Source organism: Diachasmimorpha longicaudata, chromosome 10 (assembly GCF_034640455.1).
Source record: "Diachasmimorpha longicaudata isolate KC_UGA_2023 chromosome 10, iyDiaLong2, whole genome shotgun sequence".
In the NCBI taxonomy this organism is placed as follows: Eukaryota; Metazoa; Arthropoda; class Insecta; order Hymenoptera; family Braconidae; genus Diachasmimorpha; species Diachasmimorpha longicaudata.
Window position 1 is genome coordinate 4,754,538 of NC_087234.1, and position 15,422 is coordinate 4,769,959.

General features: G+C 42.8%; 2 protein-coding genes across 12 annotated transcripts in view; one reads left to right on the forward strand and one right to left on the reverse strand.

Annotated features, from left to right (window-relative positions):
- Positions 1-15,422, reverse strand: part of LOC135166888 (homeobox protein prospero) — an 88,089-nt gene that overhangs the window by 16,669 nt on the left and 55,998 nt on the right. For 4 of the 9 annotated variants that reach the window (XM_064129588.1, XM_064129589.1, XM_064129592.1 and 1 more), the window contains 3 exons: positions 6,728-10,347; positions 6,091-6,649; positions 4,539-4,698 (listed from right to left, as the gene is read on the reverse strand). In XM_064129588.1, coding sequence (XP_063985658.1) covers positions 4,539-4,698; positions 6,091-6,649; positions 6,728-9,286 — 3,278 coding nt within the window. In that variant the 5' untranslated portion in view covers positions 9,287-10,347. The remainder of the gene's footprint in view (positions 1-4,538; positions 4,699-6,090; positions 6,650-6,727; positions 10,348-15,422) is intronic. The other 5 variants (XM_064129593.1, XM_064129596.1, XM_064129594.1 and 2 more) reach the window with 3 other exon arrangements.
- The window catches only part of LOC135166892 (uncharacterized), a 125,040-nt gene continuing 120,749 nt past the window's right edge, over positions 11,132-15,422 (forward strand). For 2 of the 3 annotated variants that reach the window (XM_064129601.1, XM_064129600.1), the window contains exons 1-3: positions 11,132-11,431; positions 11,526-11,796; positions 14,430-14,600. In XM_064129601.1, coding sequence (XP_063985671.1) covers positions 14,493-14,600 — 108 coding nt within the window. In that variant the 5' untranslated portion in view covers positions 11,132-11,431; positions 11,526-11,796; positions 14,430-14,492. Of the gene's footprint in view, positions 11,432-11,525; positions 11,797-13,519; positions 13,640-14,429; positions 14,601-15,422 lie in introns of all 3 variants that reach the window. The other variant, XM_064129602.1, reaches the window with a different exon arrangement.

The window sequence follows — 15,422 nt, forward strand, 5'->3', positions numbered from 1 at the left end:
AATAATTATTGAAATGTACGTGATATGCCCTAAGGTCCATTTTCCCGTTGGCAGAAACAATTTTGAAGCCTAAAAAATTGTGAAAATCACTCGAGTAGTCCTGGATGAATCTGAAAGATTCAAAGTCTTCCTTTCATCAGCGCCCGTTTTTTCTTCTTCTCCGTTTCAAAATAATAAAAAAACCGAGAACTTGAAGAAGACGCATCTCAGCGGATACCAAGAGCCTCTCGACTGTCTCCATCTCAGTCCCTCCACATTCCCCGAAAAAAAGTCTTCCCCTTTTCATGCCACTACCCCCGCCGGGCTTTTTCACCTCTCAATCCTTTTGTCTCAAAGGACTTTCGTACTTGCTCATTTCGTCAAGACTCCACTCTTCATCCACTCCTCATTCTCCGCATAAACCTCAAGAGATACGTTAAAAAGATCATAACTGTGTGAGTCCCACAGAAACATTCGCCCACTCAATGTTTATTAATAAAAATTGACGGTTTTAAATTCGTTGGTGGATGAGGTGATGTAAAAGTCACTGATAACGTCATACGTCGACTACGTGTGGGGTTCATAAAATTGTAGAATTTCCCCCACGGATTTTCACACGATAAAAAATAAACTTTATAAAAATAATGTCTCTCAGGTGAAATCGTAAAAACTGAAATAGTCAATTGATTGATTGAAACTTGTCTGGTAAAAATCATTTATAATCCCTCATAAATTAAAAGCTTCTTTGTTAAATCGACTACACCACTTGCCATGAACTTACCCTCTCCAAAAAATTCTAATTCCCAAAGCGACTCCGCGACGTTGACAAAAAAAAAATACACCAAATCATCTCATCAATTCATACAATATTCAACCAATCTACAAACCCCCTTTAATTCACCCCCCAATCCTCATCTCCCTAGACCATCAACACGAATTCCCGGTCACGTGTTCGTTCCACTAAATAATTCAAAAGAAAAAAACAACAAGGGCTTGAAAATAAAAATAGAAAAAAAAAACTTGACGGAACTCTTTACCTCAAGGCACAAAATTTCCTCGGGTGGTTATTACACACCAGCTTATACCCCAACAATGACGAGAAAACTGCCTCGAATGACGAGATGACGTTTGTGTGAATTTCTCCCTTATCCCCCCAACCCCTGTCGTAAACGCATCGCGTGTGTACATATGAGGCGCATACGCGTGTGTGGAAAGCCAGCTAGAGACTTTTTTTGCTAAATGGCCCTCGCTTCTCTGTACAAGCCCAACCCTCTCCACCCACCGGTCTTTCTATTCTTTCCGTCAACGGCAACCTAACTGCCTCCCAAGCTCGAGTACACACAATCTTGTGGGATTAAAAAGCACACGTACCCAACGTCATAAACCCCCTCCCGAAGAACACACGACGTCGCGGGATTTTTTTTTCTCCTATTTATTTTTCTTTTTACGTTTTTTTCCTACCTTCTCCCTATTATATACTCCTTCATCATCGTCATCATCGTGCGGGCCCATGTGTGCTGGAGATTTTTGCCTCTCGGCTCTCTCTCGTTTTCTTTTTTTTTATACTCCCGGTCGTTTGTACTCTCAAGATTTTCAGTAAACTTGCCCGGGACTCTTTTAATTGGTCCTTTTGGAAGAATACGTGGTGGTATTATCTCTTTTGCAAGCGTTTTATGGAGTTAATTAGCACGATTTACGGTTCTTCGTGGGGTTTTTTTCTGGAGTTATTCCTTCCTTTGACTATTGTTTTCCTGGGAATTTATTGAAATTCGGTTTTTTGTCGACGGGTAATTGACAAGATACGGGATTCTCTCGGGGGATTATTCGGTAATTGGTTATTGTTTAATAAAATTACGGTTTTCACACCGATAAAATGATGAAAATTATTGTCAAAATCAAAATCGTTTAATAGTTCTACCCTGACGTCCCTTTACACACGATAATTCCTGAATCCCCTAGAGTTGTCGAGATACAACTGCTCTATAATTTCCAGCGTTTCCCATAAAAATTTAAAAATTACCATTTGAAAATTTCTTGAAATTTCTGCGAAACCACAACATAATAAAAATTCCCGACAAGTGTACGGCACATCTCTAAAATATTTACACAGAAAAGTGTCCCTCTTGTCGCGAAATTTCAAGATGAATAATAGACCTCAAGACCGATTCGATCTAAAATGAACTTTAAATTTCCAACATCTACAATTCGCATACGTCTATGCCTGTAATTTAAAAAAAAAATTCTCCCAACACTCTCGCATCCAAATACAAGTTCGTTTCCCCTGCACTGACACACATTCAACCTAGATTTCCTCCGCTCCCCCCGCCACCCCAATTCTTCCTGTACGTCTAATGGAACTCAGAGGCTACTTAATAATTGAAGATCCACGGTTCGCGTGTCGATGTTCCCGAGTGACAATACTGAAAATGACCGAACGTGCATGTTGTCCCCTATTTTCATATAAAACCCATTGCACATTGAGACACGAAGGTGTGCGGACTGGAAAAGAAACAAGACGGCTATCTAGATGTTTAACGATTGGTCACGTGTTTAGACCGAGTCTGATGATAACAGAAAAAGGAAATTTACGTTTAGAAAATTACCGCGTCATTTGAGGGTGCGGCGATTTGAGGAACTGATGTTGGTTGGGGTGAGCAGTTGTACAAGGTACTGTTGTGTTACACGAGGTGTTGATAATTTCTGACTGATAAGAAAAAGAAATTACGAGCCGAAGACTAGGGGAGGTTTACTCGTCCTCGCGTGTGTCAAAATACCAAAAATAGACGAATAGGTGAGGCATTAATAATGAAATATCATGCGCTTGGAATTTCTAGGAACAATTCTCATCCCAGTGACGTATAATTTTCAGTTAAATATTTTCAACGATGTTGAGTGTCCAGTGGGACAATGAGAGACACCCCACGGATCGAAGAAAAATGAGCATTTCGTGCTCGTTCAGTTTTGCGGTTCGCGGTATTATCCATTATACGACATAAAATTCCTTCTATCCTGATAGATAACCTTTGAATTTTCAAGTCGCGTGTCGGTAGACAATCTGATAAGAAAAAAACTAACCCCAGCTGGACACTTTCAATATCTCCACATTTCCCGAACTACCCCCTTCATCTTGTCTCATCAACCCTCATAATACTGAAGCGTGTATTGTTTGTCGTCTGTGTATGTGAATAAACCCCCGTACTTCAGCACGTGAACAGCCCCATAAGACGATAGTAATTATTTCCCCTCGAAAAGCGTGAGAAACGATGCCACAAGGTTTATGCCTAGTCACCGAGGAGGCCCCGAAACAATTGATCATAAATTATAAACCGAACGTTTATGATTCATTGAGTTGATGAAGTTCTTGAAAGGTATACGACGTTTAAAAATAACGATGAATTTCGATTGAGAATAGAGCTGGTGTATGGGGGCTATTTGTTAAAAAATGCGGAGACAGTATTCGACAGAAAGAATGTTATAACATTACACGTGGAAGTGAGCGTAGCATAATGTTCGAGGCATTTCCGGATAGGAAGCCGTACATTAGGATATCAGATCAGGCACGCGCTGCAGCGACTCCGGATGTACGGATAACGAATTGTTCCATGAAGGAGTGAAATAAATGAAAACGATCGAGTACAGATCATAAAAAAGGATTGATAATTTAATTCTGTGTGACTTTAAATTGATTTAATTGAGTTGGGAGTCTGTGAGAGATTTCACTACTGTGCGGACAATAACTTATGACATTTTTTCTCGCCGGTCAGAGAGAGAGATATGTCCGGTTATCATAAGGCTTTGTTGGCCTTCAAAATCGAGGACGAAGACATTGCTCTCACACTCAGAAAGTTTGTGCTGCAAAGAGAATATAATTCGTCGTAATTCCAGACAAATTTTCTGATAAATTGGAGAATTAAAAATTTGTCGTCCAATTGTTGTTAATGAATTTACCACAAATGATAATTTGATGACAAGTTAATGGAGCAATTGCATCAACTTATGGAAGACAATTCAAAACCGATGAATTAGTGCTGACTGGGCTTCATAACTTCAAGTCCCCGTGTGATAAGAAAAACGCGATAATGTACAATCCTGTCTGGAAGTATCACTTTGTATCTAACCATCTCTTCGTACTCAGCCTAATTATAATCAGACTAATGCCCAGTGGTCGACTTGGATATGCCTGGAGGTATCCCAACCACCTGCACCACCCATTCAGGGCACACGACCTCTAGTGTGTCTGACTTGTTAGACGTGAGGATGAGTTACTAGCATTTTACTTATGTATCAGTTGGCTTGTGGTAATTAAGATTCAGAGACACACCCTGAATGTTTTCAACGTCTCATGCGGTTCCGTTGGACAATGGGGGTGTGGTCAGGGCTGACCAGTGTTACCACTTTGCATGATAACGTACTTGAGGTGAACTGTTTGATATTCGAGGACAATTCGGTGAAAAGACACGAGGAGATATGACGTCTTGTACCAAGTTCGGAACACGTATGGGAGTGGCAGTGATGTCGAGCTAAAATGAACATGCGAATGAATTTCAAATGTAACTCACCTGAAGTTGGAGAACCACTTGACCAGCTGAGCAGTGTTGTTCTTGTTAAATTTAATGTCCGGGAAGTACATCTTTAGGACGGCCGAGGACGGATACCTCACCCAGAAGAACATCAGCTTCGCTTTCCTCAGATGCATCGGCGTCAATGTCGACGAGTTCACTGCGGTTAAGGATTATAACGGTATAACATTGTTATTTATCATTAAAAACTATGCGTCAAATCCGTGATTTATTTCAGACTGAATTTCAAAAATCTCAGATTCAATCGTATTGTTTTCTTGGATGTTGGTAATTGGATTAGAAATCGTACAAGGCTGTAGGTATTGTTGGATACGTGGGGATACGACCTCAGATTGACCTACGATTGGCCGCATCCTCAATTGAAGCCTTACTCAAAAACCCTATTCTTACTTGTAATGGGATATTCTACTGTGGTTTCATCGAATTCTTATTCGCTTTAATCCCGTTGCTCTTTGTCTCACATCTTCCCCCCTCTCCCTCACGAAAACAAGAATAAATATTTCAACGACTTCCAAACCTGATAGGTGTTAACTGCTGGGGATAAATATTTCGTATATCGATGGGCTCATCGCACGCCAGTGAGATGATGGAAATGAATGAGACACATTTGATACGAGTCAAAAGAAAGCTGGATGGAAAAATGATGGGTTGGAAAAACAAAAAGGAGAGCGTGCATTGATTTTACATCAAAGGCTCGAACTAAAAAGGCGGCAAAGAACTCTAGTGCACCGATCCAATGCCCACGATGCAGTTTCCGCTGTAGCTGTAGGTCTCTATCACACACGACCTGACTCTAACTTTACCGATCGAGCAAACCCTCCCACATTCCCCTTTCGATAATTTTTTTCCTCCTTCACTCGCTTTCTCTCTCCCTTCTCCGAACTTTTCATGTTTTTTTAACGTACGATGCACTCCTCCAGCGTGAACCGAATCGTCGAAATGAATTTAGTTTTCCATTTCCATTCGGCTTGAAATAGCAACGAGTGATTAATCTTGGAACAATCGTGAAAATGAAAATGAAATTGCTCGTTACAATTTGCTCTCTCTCTCCAGAGATCTGCATTTGTCTTTTCTCTCAATATTATTTTTACTATTTCCAAACCAAAGAGCAATGAACGGTGGCAAAGTGAAGGATTCATGAAACTTTGAACAGTCTCTTCTCTCCACATTTTCACTTGAACAAAAAAAAAAATCCTCGGAACTATTTTCTCCGTTTAAACTGCACACGGTCAGATTATTGGCTTGCCAAGTTGTTAGGGAGAAGCCTCTGTGCGCGAGTAGCCCTGAGAGTGAACGCGAGAGCCAAAGAACTTCGATATATAGACTCAAAGCAGCCTTGTTCTCGTATGAAACTTCGAGTTCGTATGCACCTCCCCCTCTTCTCGTCCTTCCTAAACCCCTACTCGCGTTAGCCCAACTCCGTCGCGAACTAATCTAACATTCGTCTATGCCTCTCTCTTCCATCAAACAACTTCAGTCTGGGTAAGTCTCTCTATTCGCGAAAAAAAGGGGAAAAAGTGTTGTAGCAAACCTAAACTATGAAGTGCTGAATTATGCACTCCTGACAAAGCATTAGAAAAGGATATTGTAGGCTGAATTCCGTCGTAACTGATGTCGCCGGAGTTGCAGTCACTACCTCTGTCATTGCTGTCCATTCGTAGATGTCCATAATCAGGACTTGCTCCGTGTTGGGCAGCAGCTAGCAGTGCTGGATGCAGCATTGCTGGTGGATGAGGTAGGGGTGGTGAATCACGTAGATCGACTCCACCACCAGGCGGACTGGCTGGTAAATGACGTGGTGCACCAGCGCGATGAAGCGATGGTGGCATTTGACCAGGATCACCCGCATGGGGATTGAAGAATGGTGAATAAGGTGAGAACACTTGGCTCTCGTGTAAACTTGGATTTGGTATCGCAACACTTGTTGGTAACGATACAGGCAGCATTGGAGGTGGTCCAGGATAGGGTCTGGGTGGTGGTGGTGGTGGTGGACTCTCACTACCCCCCTGCGATCCATTACCCTCTTGTGCTAAAATCCTGGAGACCGTACGTGGAGTAATCCTCGTATCGGTTACCTGGGAATTGAAGAACTAAGTATTAACATGAGTAATCGAGATATTTTTTATAAGATTTATCTACTGATTTTTAGGATTTTTTTTGATAATTACCTTATGACGTTTTTTCTTTGGTGTCATTACGAGCGAAAGAGCCTCGTTCTGCTCAAGTTCCCTCGCTTCTCTGTCCTCATTTCTCATATTGCAGTACTGATCTCTCTGCTGCTCACGTGCCTGTTGTTCACGCTGTTGCGCCTGTTGCTGCTGTTGCATCGATGCCATTGCGTATATCGACGGTGGTTTTGGTGCTTGAAACATACCAATACTCGGTCTCGCGTGTGGCGGTAATTGATTAATTTGATTGAGATTATTTTCCGTTGGGCCGGACAGGGGACCATGTGAACCACCACTGAGACTTCCCATTTGGGAAAATGGAGCTGATTGTGGGGGTGGGGGGCCACCGTTTAGGGGCCCCCTTTGCCCGTTTGGGCCGTTATTCGACTGAGGTGCACCCCTGTCCACGACTTTAGTCCTCGGTGATTTTCTCTCCAACATTTGACTCGCTAGTAATAAATCCTTGTTGAGTTGATCAGCGGCCGCCTGTGCTGCTTCAATGGGTTTACCAAGAAACCTCCTCTGTTGCATAAACCTTGCGAAAACAGTGTCAACAAGATTGCCAAATGTTGAGGATATTTCCATTTTCATTATATCCGCTAGAGACTCAAGGTCAGCTTCTGTAACGTGTGTACCCGTTGAGCCCGTTGTACTTGCACCAGGCCTAAACACATTCGGCCTCTCTTGGAAGTCCTTGTGCTGATGAGGCGTAACAGCTTGTTGCATTTGGGGTGTTTGGGGTGTCAATGGTCCCGTATTACTTCGACTCTGATCCTGCACATCTCTCGTTGGTTGTGGTGATTGTTGTCGTGTATGTGAATCACGCGAATGTTCCCTATCACGATGCTGTTGTTGCGCTTGATGTTGCGCTTGTTGTCTAACAGCTGCCTCCTGATGTTGCTTCATACGCTCCAAGGCGGCATGCTGCTGTTCGAGGTAGAGTTTCTGGCCCATATGATACATTGCTGCTGCTGTTGCGTGTGGATGATCAGGTGGCAGTGATGGGAGATTGTTGTAGGGTGGTGGATGGGGTCTTGGCGGTCGCGGAGGCGGTTGTTGTGGCTCTCTCTGCGGACTTGCTGGCGCTTCACCGCTTTCACTACTCTCCGGCTCCATACGGCTCGAGAGCTCGTGATATTTTTGCTGCATCATTGCCAGTTGCTCGTGCAAATGTTTCAATTGACTTTTCAGATTGTCCTTTTCCTCTCTCTTCTGTCTTATCGTTGCAGGATCCTCCTCCTCCTCACTCTCATCCTCATCCACATCAAGCATAGCATCGTTAACATTGTGGTGTATAACATGATGCACTGTTTGCTGTTGTGGATGATAAAGCTTACGCTTTTTACAACCATTAACTGGCTGTAATGCTGGACTACTTCTCATTGTACTGACAATATTTTCAACACGAGCCCGCTTAATCTCAGTCGTTGGCGAGCTCGTCTCCGTCTTTGGTACAATTGGACAGGGTGAATGACTCGATGATCGACTTCTTTTCAAGCTCATCGAATCATGTAATTCCTCTTTAACTGTTACCGAACCCGGACGTTGGGCCGTCGGACTCGGTGGTAAACTTTGTTCACAATCAGAACCATCTAAATTAGCACCAGGCTCCATACCAGCCTCTGCAAAGGCCTCTTCCATGGCGCGTGCAGCCGATGCTGCATCCTCAGCACTGTCTTCAGCGTCACCTGGCATAATCGTATCCCGATCACTATGATTCGCGTTAACGTTATTACCATCAACACTCTCCTCCCCTCCACTCTGCACTGTCCCACTTATACCCCGCGCACTATCACTATTTTGATGTAACTGCGTTGGGCTCTGTTGCTGACGTTGCTGTGATTTTAATAATTCCGTTGTATTATTATTATTATTATGTATACTATTGTTATTATTTGGTTGTTCCTGTACAGCGAGGGCTGAAAGTTTTCTTCCCTGGAGTATATCCCGCAACATGTGCTGGGTTAATTCAGCAGCAGCAGCAGGATCGTCACAATTAACGACACTGCCCTGCTGTAAATTTGTCGTCTGGTCCATACCAGCACCTGTCATACCGTGACTACCCTCTGGTGGTGAACCGCCAGCGTCACTGGCCTGCTTGACCTGTCTGCCAAGGAGCTCGTTAAGCATCTTGGCTTGGCCAAAACTCTGTGGCCCAAAAAAGCCAAATGCCGCGTGGGCAGAATGCTGTGTGGTCGGCCCCGTCGTTGTTGCGAGGTGACCTTGATTACCTCCTGCTCCAGACTGTTGCTGGAGTTGTGGTGATTGTTGTTGTTGTTGTTGTTGTTGTTGTTGTGATGTTGGTGTTTGTCCCTGTGGTGATGATTGTTGATGACTAGATGGTGGGCCTGTACCACTGAATATAGCACCGTAAATACCACTACCAAGAAATGTTGGACGTGAACTGAAGTTTGGAATACTAGAGTAACTGTTGCGCGGCTCACCAGCGTCCACGCGCTGTCTGGTGCGCTTCTGTTTCTTCAGGAGTTGCTGTTGCTTACTATCCGCGGTTGCTCCGTAGAGGGCGAAACAGTCGGTCTCCTCCTCCGATGACATCATCAGCCGTCTGATTGGTCGGCCCCCCGAAGGCCTACGCGTCCCCTCCCCGCCAGGGCTCCTTGTCACCCCTCCCCTATTCACTCGAACAGCTTGCCTCGTGGCTTGAGTTTATGATAGTAATTCTCAACACGGAGTTTCTCTATTCCCCCTCCACCAACTACCACAATATCTTCGTGGGGTATTCCTTTCCCAACCCAGACGCACTACCCTATTCTCCCCTCCCCTACTTGTATGCGGCGCGCGGCTTCTCCCCACCTTCTTACGGGCTATTTTGCCGCTCCTTCTCCTTAGTTTGGAGTGAAGAATCTCGATGTCGATGAATACTTTATCCCCCTCGCCTCTTTTTTCCCTCCCCTCTGTCGTGAATGATGATGGCTTTTTTTTTGGAGGTAATTAATATTTCTTGTTTTGGTCCAATTGATAATTATTGATAATTAGATTATCCCACTCGGTCCGCCACCGCAACCACCTTCTCTGACCCACTACCACCACTTTTTTTTCTCGTTTTTCTCTTGGTTCTCTCCTTACGCTCCTGTCTCCTCACTTTACCTTTGTTTTTTACCTTCGTAATCGTTGCTATCGTCTTGTCAATCAACACCCTCACCCTCCTACGTACTTCACTAATATTAAGATAAAAACAATAAAAATAATATCCATTCACTATTCCTTATCCCAAAATTTCCACCTTTGGCTCGTCAGTTGATGTCGATACACGATGTTTCTGTGTCGGTGATAATTTCTAGTGATGCGTTTGCGATTCTTCAGTGGTTTAGAATCGTTATCGGGACCAGTGCCGTTTCCGTTCCCACTTTCACTCCCGATACTGTTGCAACAACTACCACATCTATAGTTTGGTAGATTATTAACTCCCTGTTGTCGTTTTTTAATATTTAATTTACTGTCGTTTATAATGATGTGTGTCGATGATTGACACGTATTTGAACGCTTATGCGAACTGCTCGTGCTCCCGCCTGGGAGCTGCATCCTTCGAGCTCGCCAAAGGGCTAGCTGCCCCTCGCTCCCTCGTCTCGATTTTGTCGTTGTCTCGAATTATGTACCGCCTGCAACAGTAAAGTAACAATCCTCTATTTATAAATGCCTTCTTTTTTGCAACATCGATCATTTGTTTGCAACCACAGGGTTAACCCAAATCGACCTGGTTTAATCGACCCAGTGTCTATACCCGGAAGGTTATTGTCTTTATTAGGAGGACAGGAAATTGGGAAAATGACTTTATCCGTACAATTGTGTCCTACGCATTGAATTATTCTTTTCGGGCCCATTTACTGATGATGGGGTGATTTTCAGTCATCAAAAGTAAGATCGAAAATTTTGAATAAACATTTCACAGCACACATGCTATCCCGTTCCTGAAATCCCGATTTCTTGGGAAGAGCAAAGTCTAATATCTGTCGCAGTAATTCTTCACCAAAAAATTCCCGAAATTCCCCAAGCGTTGGACGGGTGATCGAACGCACAAGGAGCCACTGTCCATAAGAAAATTACCGCCTCTAAATATCTTATTTGGTAAGCAGCTTCTAGATACGTGATGCACTCATACTTGGGATCAATAGTCAGGCGAAGAAGAGGAAAAAGAAAAAGTATTACAAGATAGGGGGAGGTAGAAAAGAGCCAGTTGGTGTATATTCACATATTCATTTTCAATTGTACGTGTGACGATGTACTGTGGTTGCACTGGGTTCCAAGTATAAATCGAGGAATGCTTTTTTTTTCTCTTGCCATCTTATTATTCAGTGCCCCTTCTGTGTCAGCACCACTGTCAATATTCCCCCTATGCGAATCGCCACATTTCAAGTAACAGTGTCGCCCTTGCATTGTCGCCCGCGCGGTGGTTTTTATTACCCCGCGACTATTCAAGACGCTATCGGCGGGTGAAACGTGGCCTCAAATATTTATGCTACAGACACGAAGAACGACACTGTTGCAATCGATAGGGGAGTCAATGTGCAAACAAGTTTCATTCTTGGGGGGTTAGGGAAGATTAATGAAATCATCGCTTCGTACGCGGGAAAATTGGTGGTGGTGAATCAGTGCTTTCACGCGGAGGGAATTACTTCGTATTACGAAACGTTCCACACGGAGGACAATCTACAATCTAATTGAAGAACTTGCGAAATATTCCAGGTGAAAAAAATATTCGGCACGACCTTCGTGAGCCGGACTATATTTTTGAAATATTCGTTACCTTTTATTTAATAAATTTCGTATTATTTTCCAGCGATCGTCTCGAAAAATATAGAATTTTAGATTTAACGTAGGAATAAGTGCGTCGTTAGGCACGAGATTTGACATACTGGGGCCTAAATAAGTGCTTCTTCACAAGTCATTGGTGTACGTGTACGTGGGCCGAAGCAACAGCTGAGCAGGCTTGTAGCACCTGCTTCAGCGATATAGTTTACCCCCTCGGCACACACCCACGCACAATACTGTCATCAGGAGTAATATCGATGTTCCGTTTATCTGCTCGTATCAGCCTGAGTAGGAACGAGGTGAGCTTTGTATCCCGCCTTATCAGTGTCACTGCAATCATAATTGCCGATGGATCGATAGCACGGGTCTAGCGCCAATAAGAAAGCCCCACATTTTATTTTCGTAGAAAACATTGAACGAGAACAAAAAAAAAGGGAAATTAGAGACAGAGGGGAGAATGAGCACCGTGTGGTCGAGACATATGGCTCGAGATAAGAACTCACATTTACCTGTGTGGGGGAAACTTCAAGGGAGGGCGGGAGGGGTGAGAGGGGGCAATAAGGGCAGCTTTCCTCTTTCTCCGTAGGTGAATGCTCCGATGCGTGGGACATACGGGAGCGCTAAATCTACCGGATATAACACCCCTACCCCCTGCGAATATCTAGACTTTTTTCATCATTTTTGAGAGATCTACCCCCGGGGTAATTATACGCGCGAGACGCGCGACCATTCATTCATACGACACTTCAACTTTTTCCCTGGGACAGACGTGAAATTTTCACTGTTACGTCGATGGAGTCATCCAGTCTCAATGGGAATCAGTGAAATTTCTCGTCTGCATTCGTGTCATCGCGAAAGAAGGAGAAATTAATTAAAAATAGGGTCGATCATTTTCGATGGACTCGTAGAAAAAATTCGAGTCTTTGAGAGTAAAAGTTCTAATTTAATTTAAGGAGAAAGAGTCAATAAAATGTTCAAGGGGACATTTCTCGAAATTTCTCTGTCCCTCTGAAGTGACGTTTTCAAATCTAATCTCTAAAATTAATAATTAATTTTGAGGTCTAACATTTTGGGCACCTCGTACGCGTAAAATAAAAAGAGACAAAAATAAATCTAGCTGACGATTCCTTTATAAAACACTCGGTGACTTCACTGGAATATTCATAGCAGTAATGAATTTTTAACTCAAATCATTCGGAATAACGAATTAAGGCTGAACTGCGTATTCCACATGACGCGTCGTTTGAGGGGGCGGCATGTGCATCGGAATTTTCAACCCCCCACGAATGTCATGTGGTGTGTGTTTGCTGGGGGGCTCGCATGGGAACCTATCGACGAGCAACAGTCCATGTCCATAGTCATTTCATATTTTTTTATTTCAATTCCATCAAATTCACCTCAAGCCTTTCCCCCTCTGTCAGCAACAACTGTTCGTGGGGGTGCGTAGTAATAAAATTATCGTAACATCCGGTTCATTCGGGAGTCACCGCAACCGGGTATAGGGGAGGGTCTCTGAATTTTCGAGTATCACCGCATTTGGATACATCATAAACACACGAAATAATCGATGCAACTGTATTATGAATACATGCGTGACCTTTTTAACTCTCTCACAAGCCCCTGGGCTCTCTATACAGTGAATACGAGCTGATTATGAGCAACAAGTTGACAACCACACGTCAATTGATGCGTTATTAATCGCCGGTTAATCGTGTTAATTCAACGATCATCCAAGCTCATTCAAACATGTATATCTCGTTTCATTATTGTTCGGTATTTTTTTCAACCTCTAGGCATGTTGTGTTTTCATCATTGTCAATTTGGCACTGCTATGATTTTATTCCAATTTTGTGCGACAGAGGGTCTATTTATCTCACTCCAGTGGCTTGGCTGTTCATGATCATGTAAATAAACTCACTCAGTGTTTTATCGTGTTTCAATGGGTGGTTTTCACACCCACTCGTATTCATTGTATCAATGGATGATTTTCATAATTTACAGATCGTTTAATATCGTTTGTAGTTGGTTTCATTGCATACCAGAAACGACTGTTTGACTCAATTGGGGATCAACTGATTTTCGGGGGTGATTTATTTGCCAGTTTATCACCGAAAAATTTAACAACTAATTGGTGATGAATAGGTAATGCTGTTTTTCTGTTTATCGGTTGCTGATTGTAAACCTCATTATCTCACTCAATTTGACGTCAAAGGCTCGGCATTATTTAAGCTTTCAAGATTATTTAAACTTGTGTGTCTTACGTCAATATTGATTTTTCTTTAATTAAACCCTGGTGATTTTATGGCTGCGGATTTATGCAGAAATATTCCCTAAAAAATGCATATCTCTTCGGTAATTCGGGATTGAAGGCTAGGAAGGTGCATTAAAGTGCCCCGGAATTTTTCGAAGTTTAAAAATTAAATGAAAATTAGGATACCGTCACTCAAATGTTCCATATTGATTCCATAAGCGGTAAGCAAATTTGGAGTTGCGTAATTTGTACTGAAAACTTCTCTTCGCGTATTTATCTCGCTCTAATGGCTTGTTACTCATGATAGTGTAAATAAACTCGTTCGGTGTTTTATCGCGTTTCAATGGGTGGATTTCACACCCACTAGCATTCATTGTATCAATGGATAATTTTCATAATTTACAGGTCGTTTAATATCATTTGTAGTCTGTCCCACCGCATACTAAAACGACTATTTGACTCAATTTAGTATCAACTGATTTACGTGGATGATTTATTCGTCGGTGTATCACTGAAAAATTAAATAATCAATTGGCATTTAATATTTAACTCTGTTTTTCGGCATTATCGGTCGGCCATTACCATTATCGCGGCCAATTAAATCTCACCGCTTTCCCGCCACATATTTTGTAACGGATTTTCCCGTCTTGTGGGTCTTTACCGTCTTTTTTTTTTCCTCAGATTGATGCGACAGATACCCAAGGGGAAGATTGGTGAATCATCGAAGTGCATTCGTGAGATACAATGGTGCAATGGGTCTCAACGGACCCAATAGTCAGTGAATTTTCCCAAGGTGTTTGGGGCACCCCTCGTGCCGTCTGCAAATCTCCTCCTGAGGACTTTCCCGAAAAGGTATGTTTCTTCTCCCCTCTTTTATCTGAATTCCCATGACTTGTGCACTGTGGGAAACAGCAACGTTTTGATATTGAAAGGTGGTTGGAGGGAGATGAAAAAAAAAATCAACCAGCGCCCTTGGGATATTTTGGAGTCATACGGAAAAGGAAGTAAGCCCAACGGTCCTTGCCCTCAATGGCGTCAGCCCGATAGTTCGATTTAAAGGGAAAGCATATAAAAAACGAGTTCCCTAATTTCACACACCTCTTTTAAGATATTAGAAAATGTCTGAGTAAAATTAAATAGAGCTCGAATTTTAAATATTAATTATAATCTTCAAGCTGTTAGTCGTGGAAAATTCAGACAAATTTTTCATTTTATTCCATTTTATTCAATTAAATGAAATTTTCATGGGCCCAGAATAATTTGACGCAGAATCATATCATCGCAGAAATGTCTTACGACGAAAAAATTTTGAAAACATTTATAACCGGAAGAAAAATCAGGATCAGTTAGATAAATGTCGGTTCCTCCCGTGTGAAGACTGTGAGGTATCTTATAGACAATCGCGATCGTATTATGAGTTTCTACGCCAATGCAAGATATGGGGTGCCCCTCAGGTGGCACGTTGTCGACGTTTCTTCGACTCCCCTTAAATTTAAATGCCCAGGTATACATGTCCCCGCAGTGGCATCAAGTAATTCCCCTCGAAAGTCCCTTGGGGTGGGTATGTGTGTACATTGGTAGAAGGTAAGAATCATGTAAGGAGGTGACGTCGTTTCGCTTACTTTTTACTGAGGCGCGTGCCAGCTGCCGTGTCGAGGCGTAACCGACGTTTCG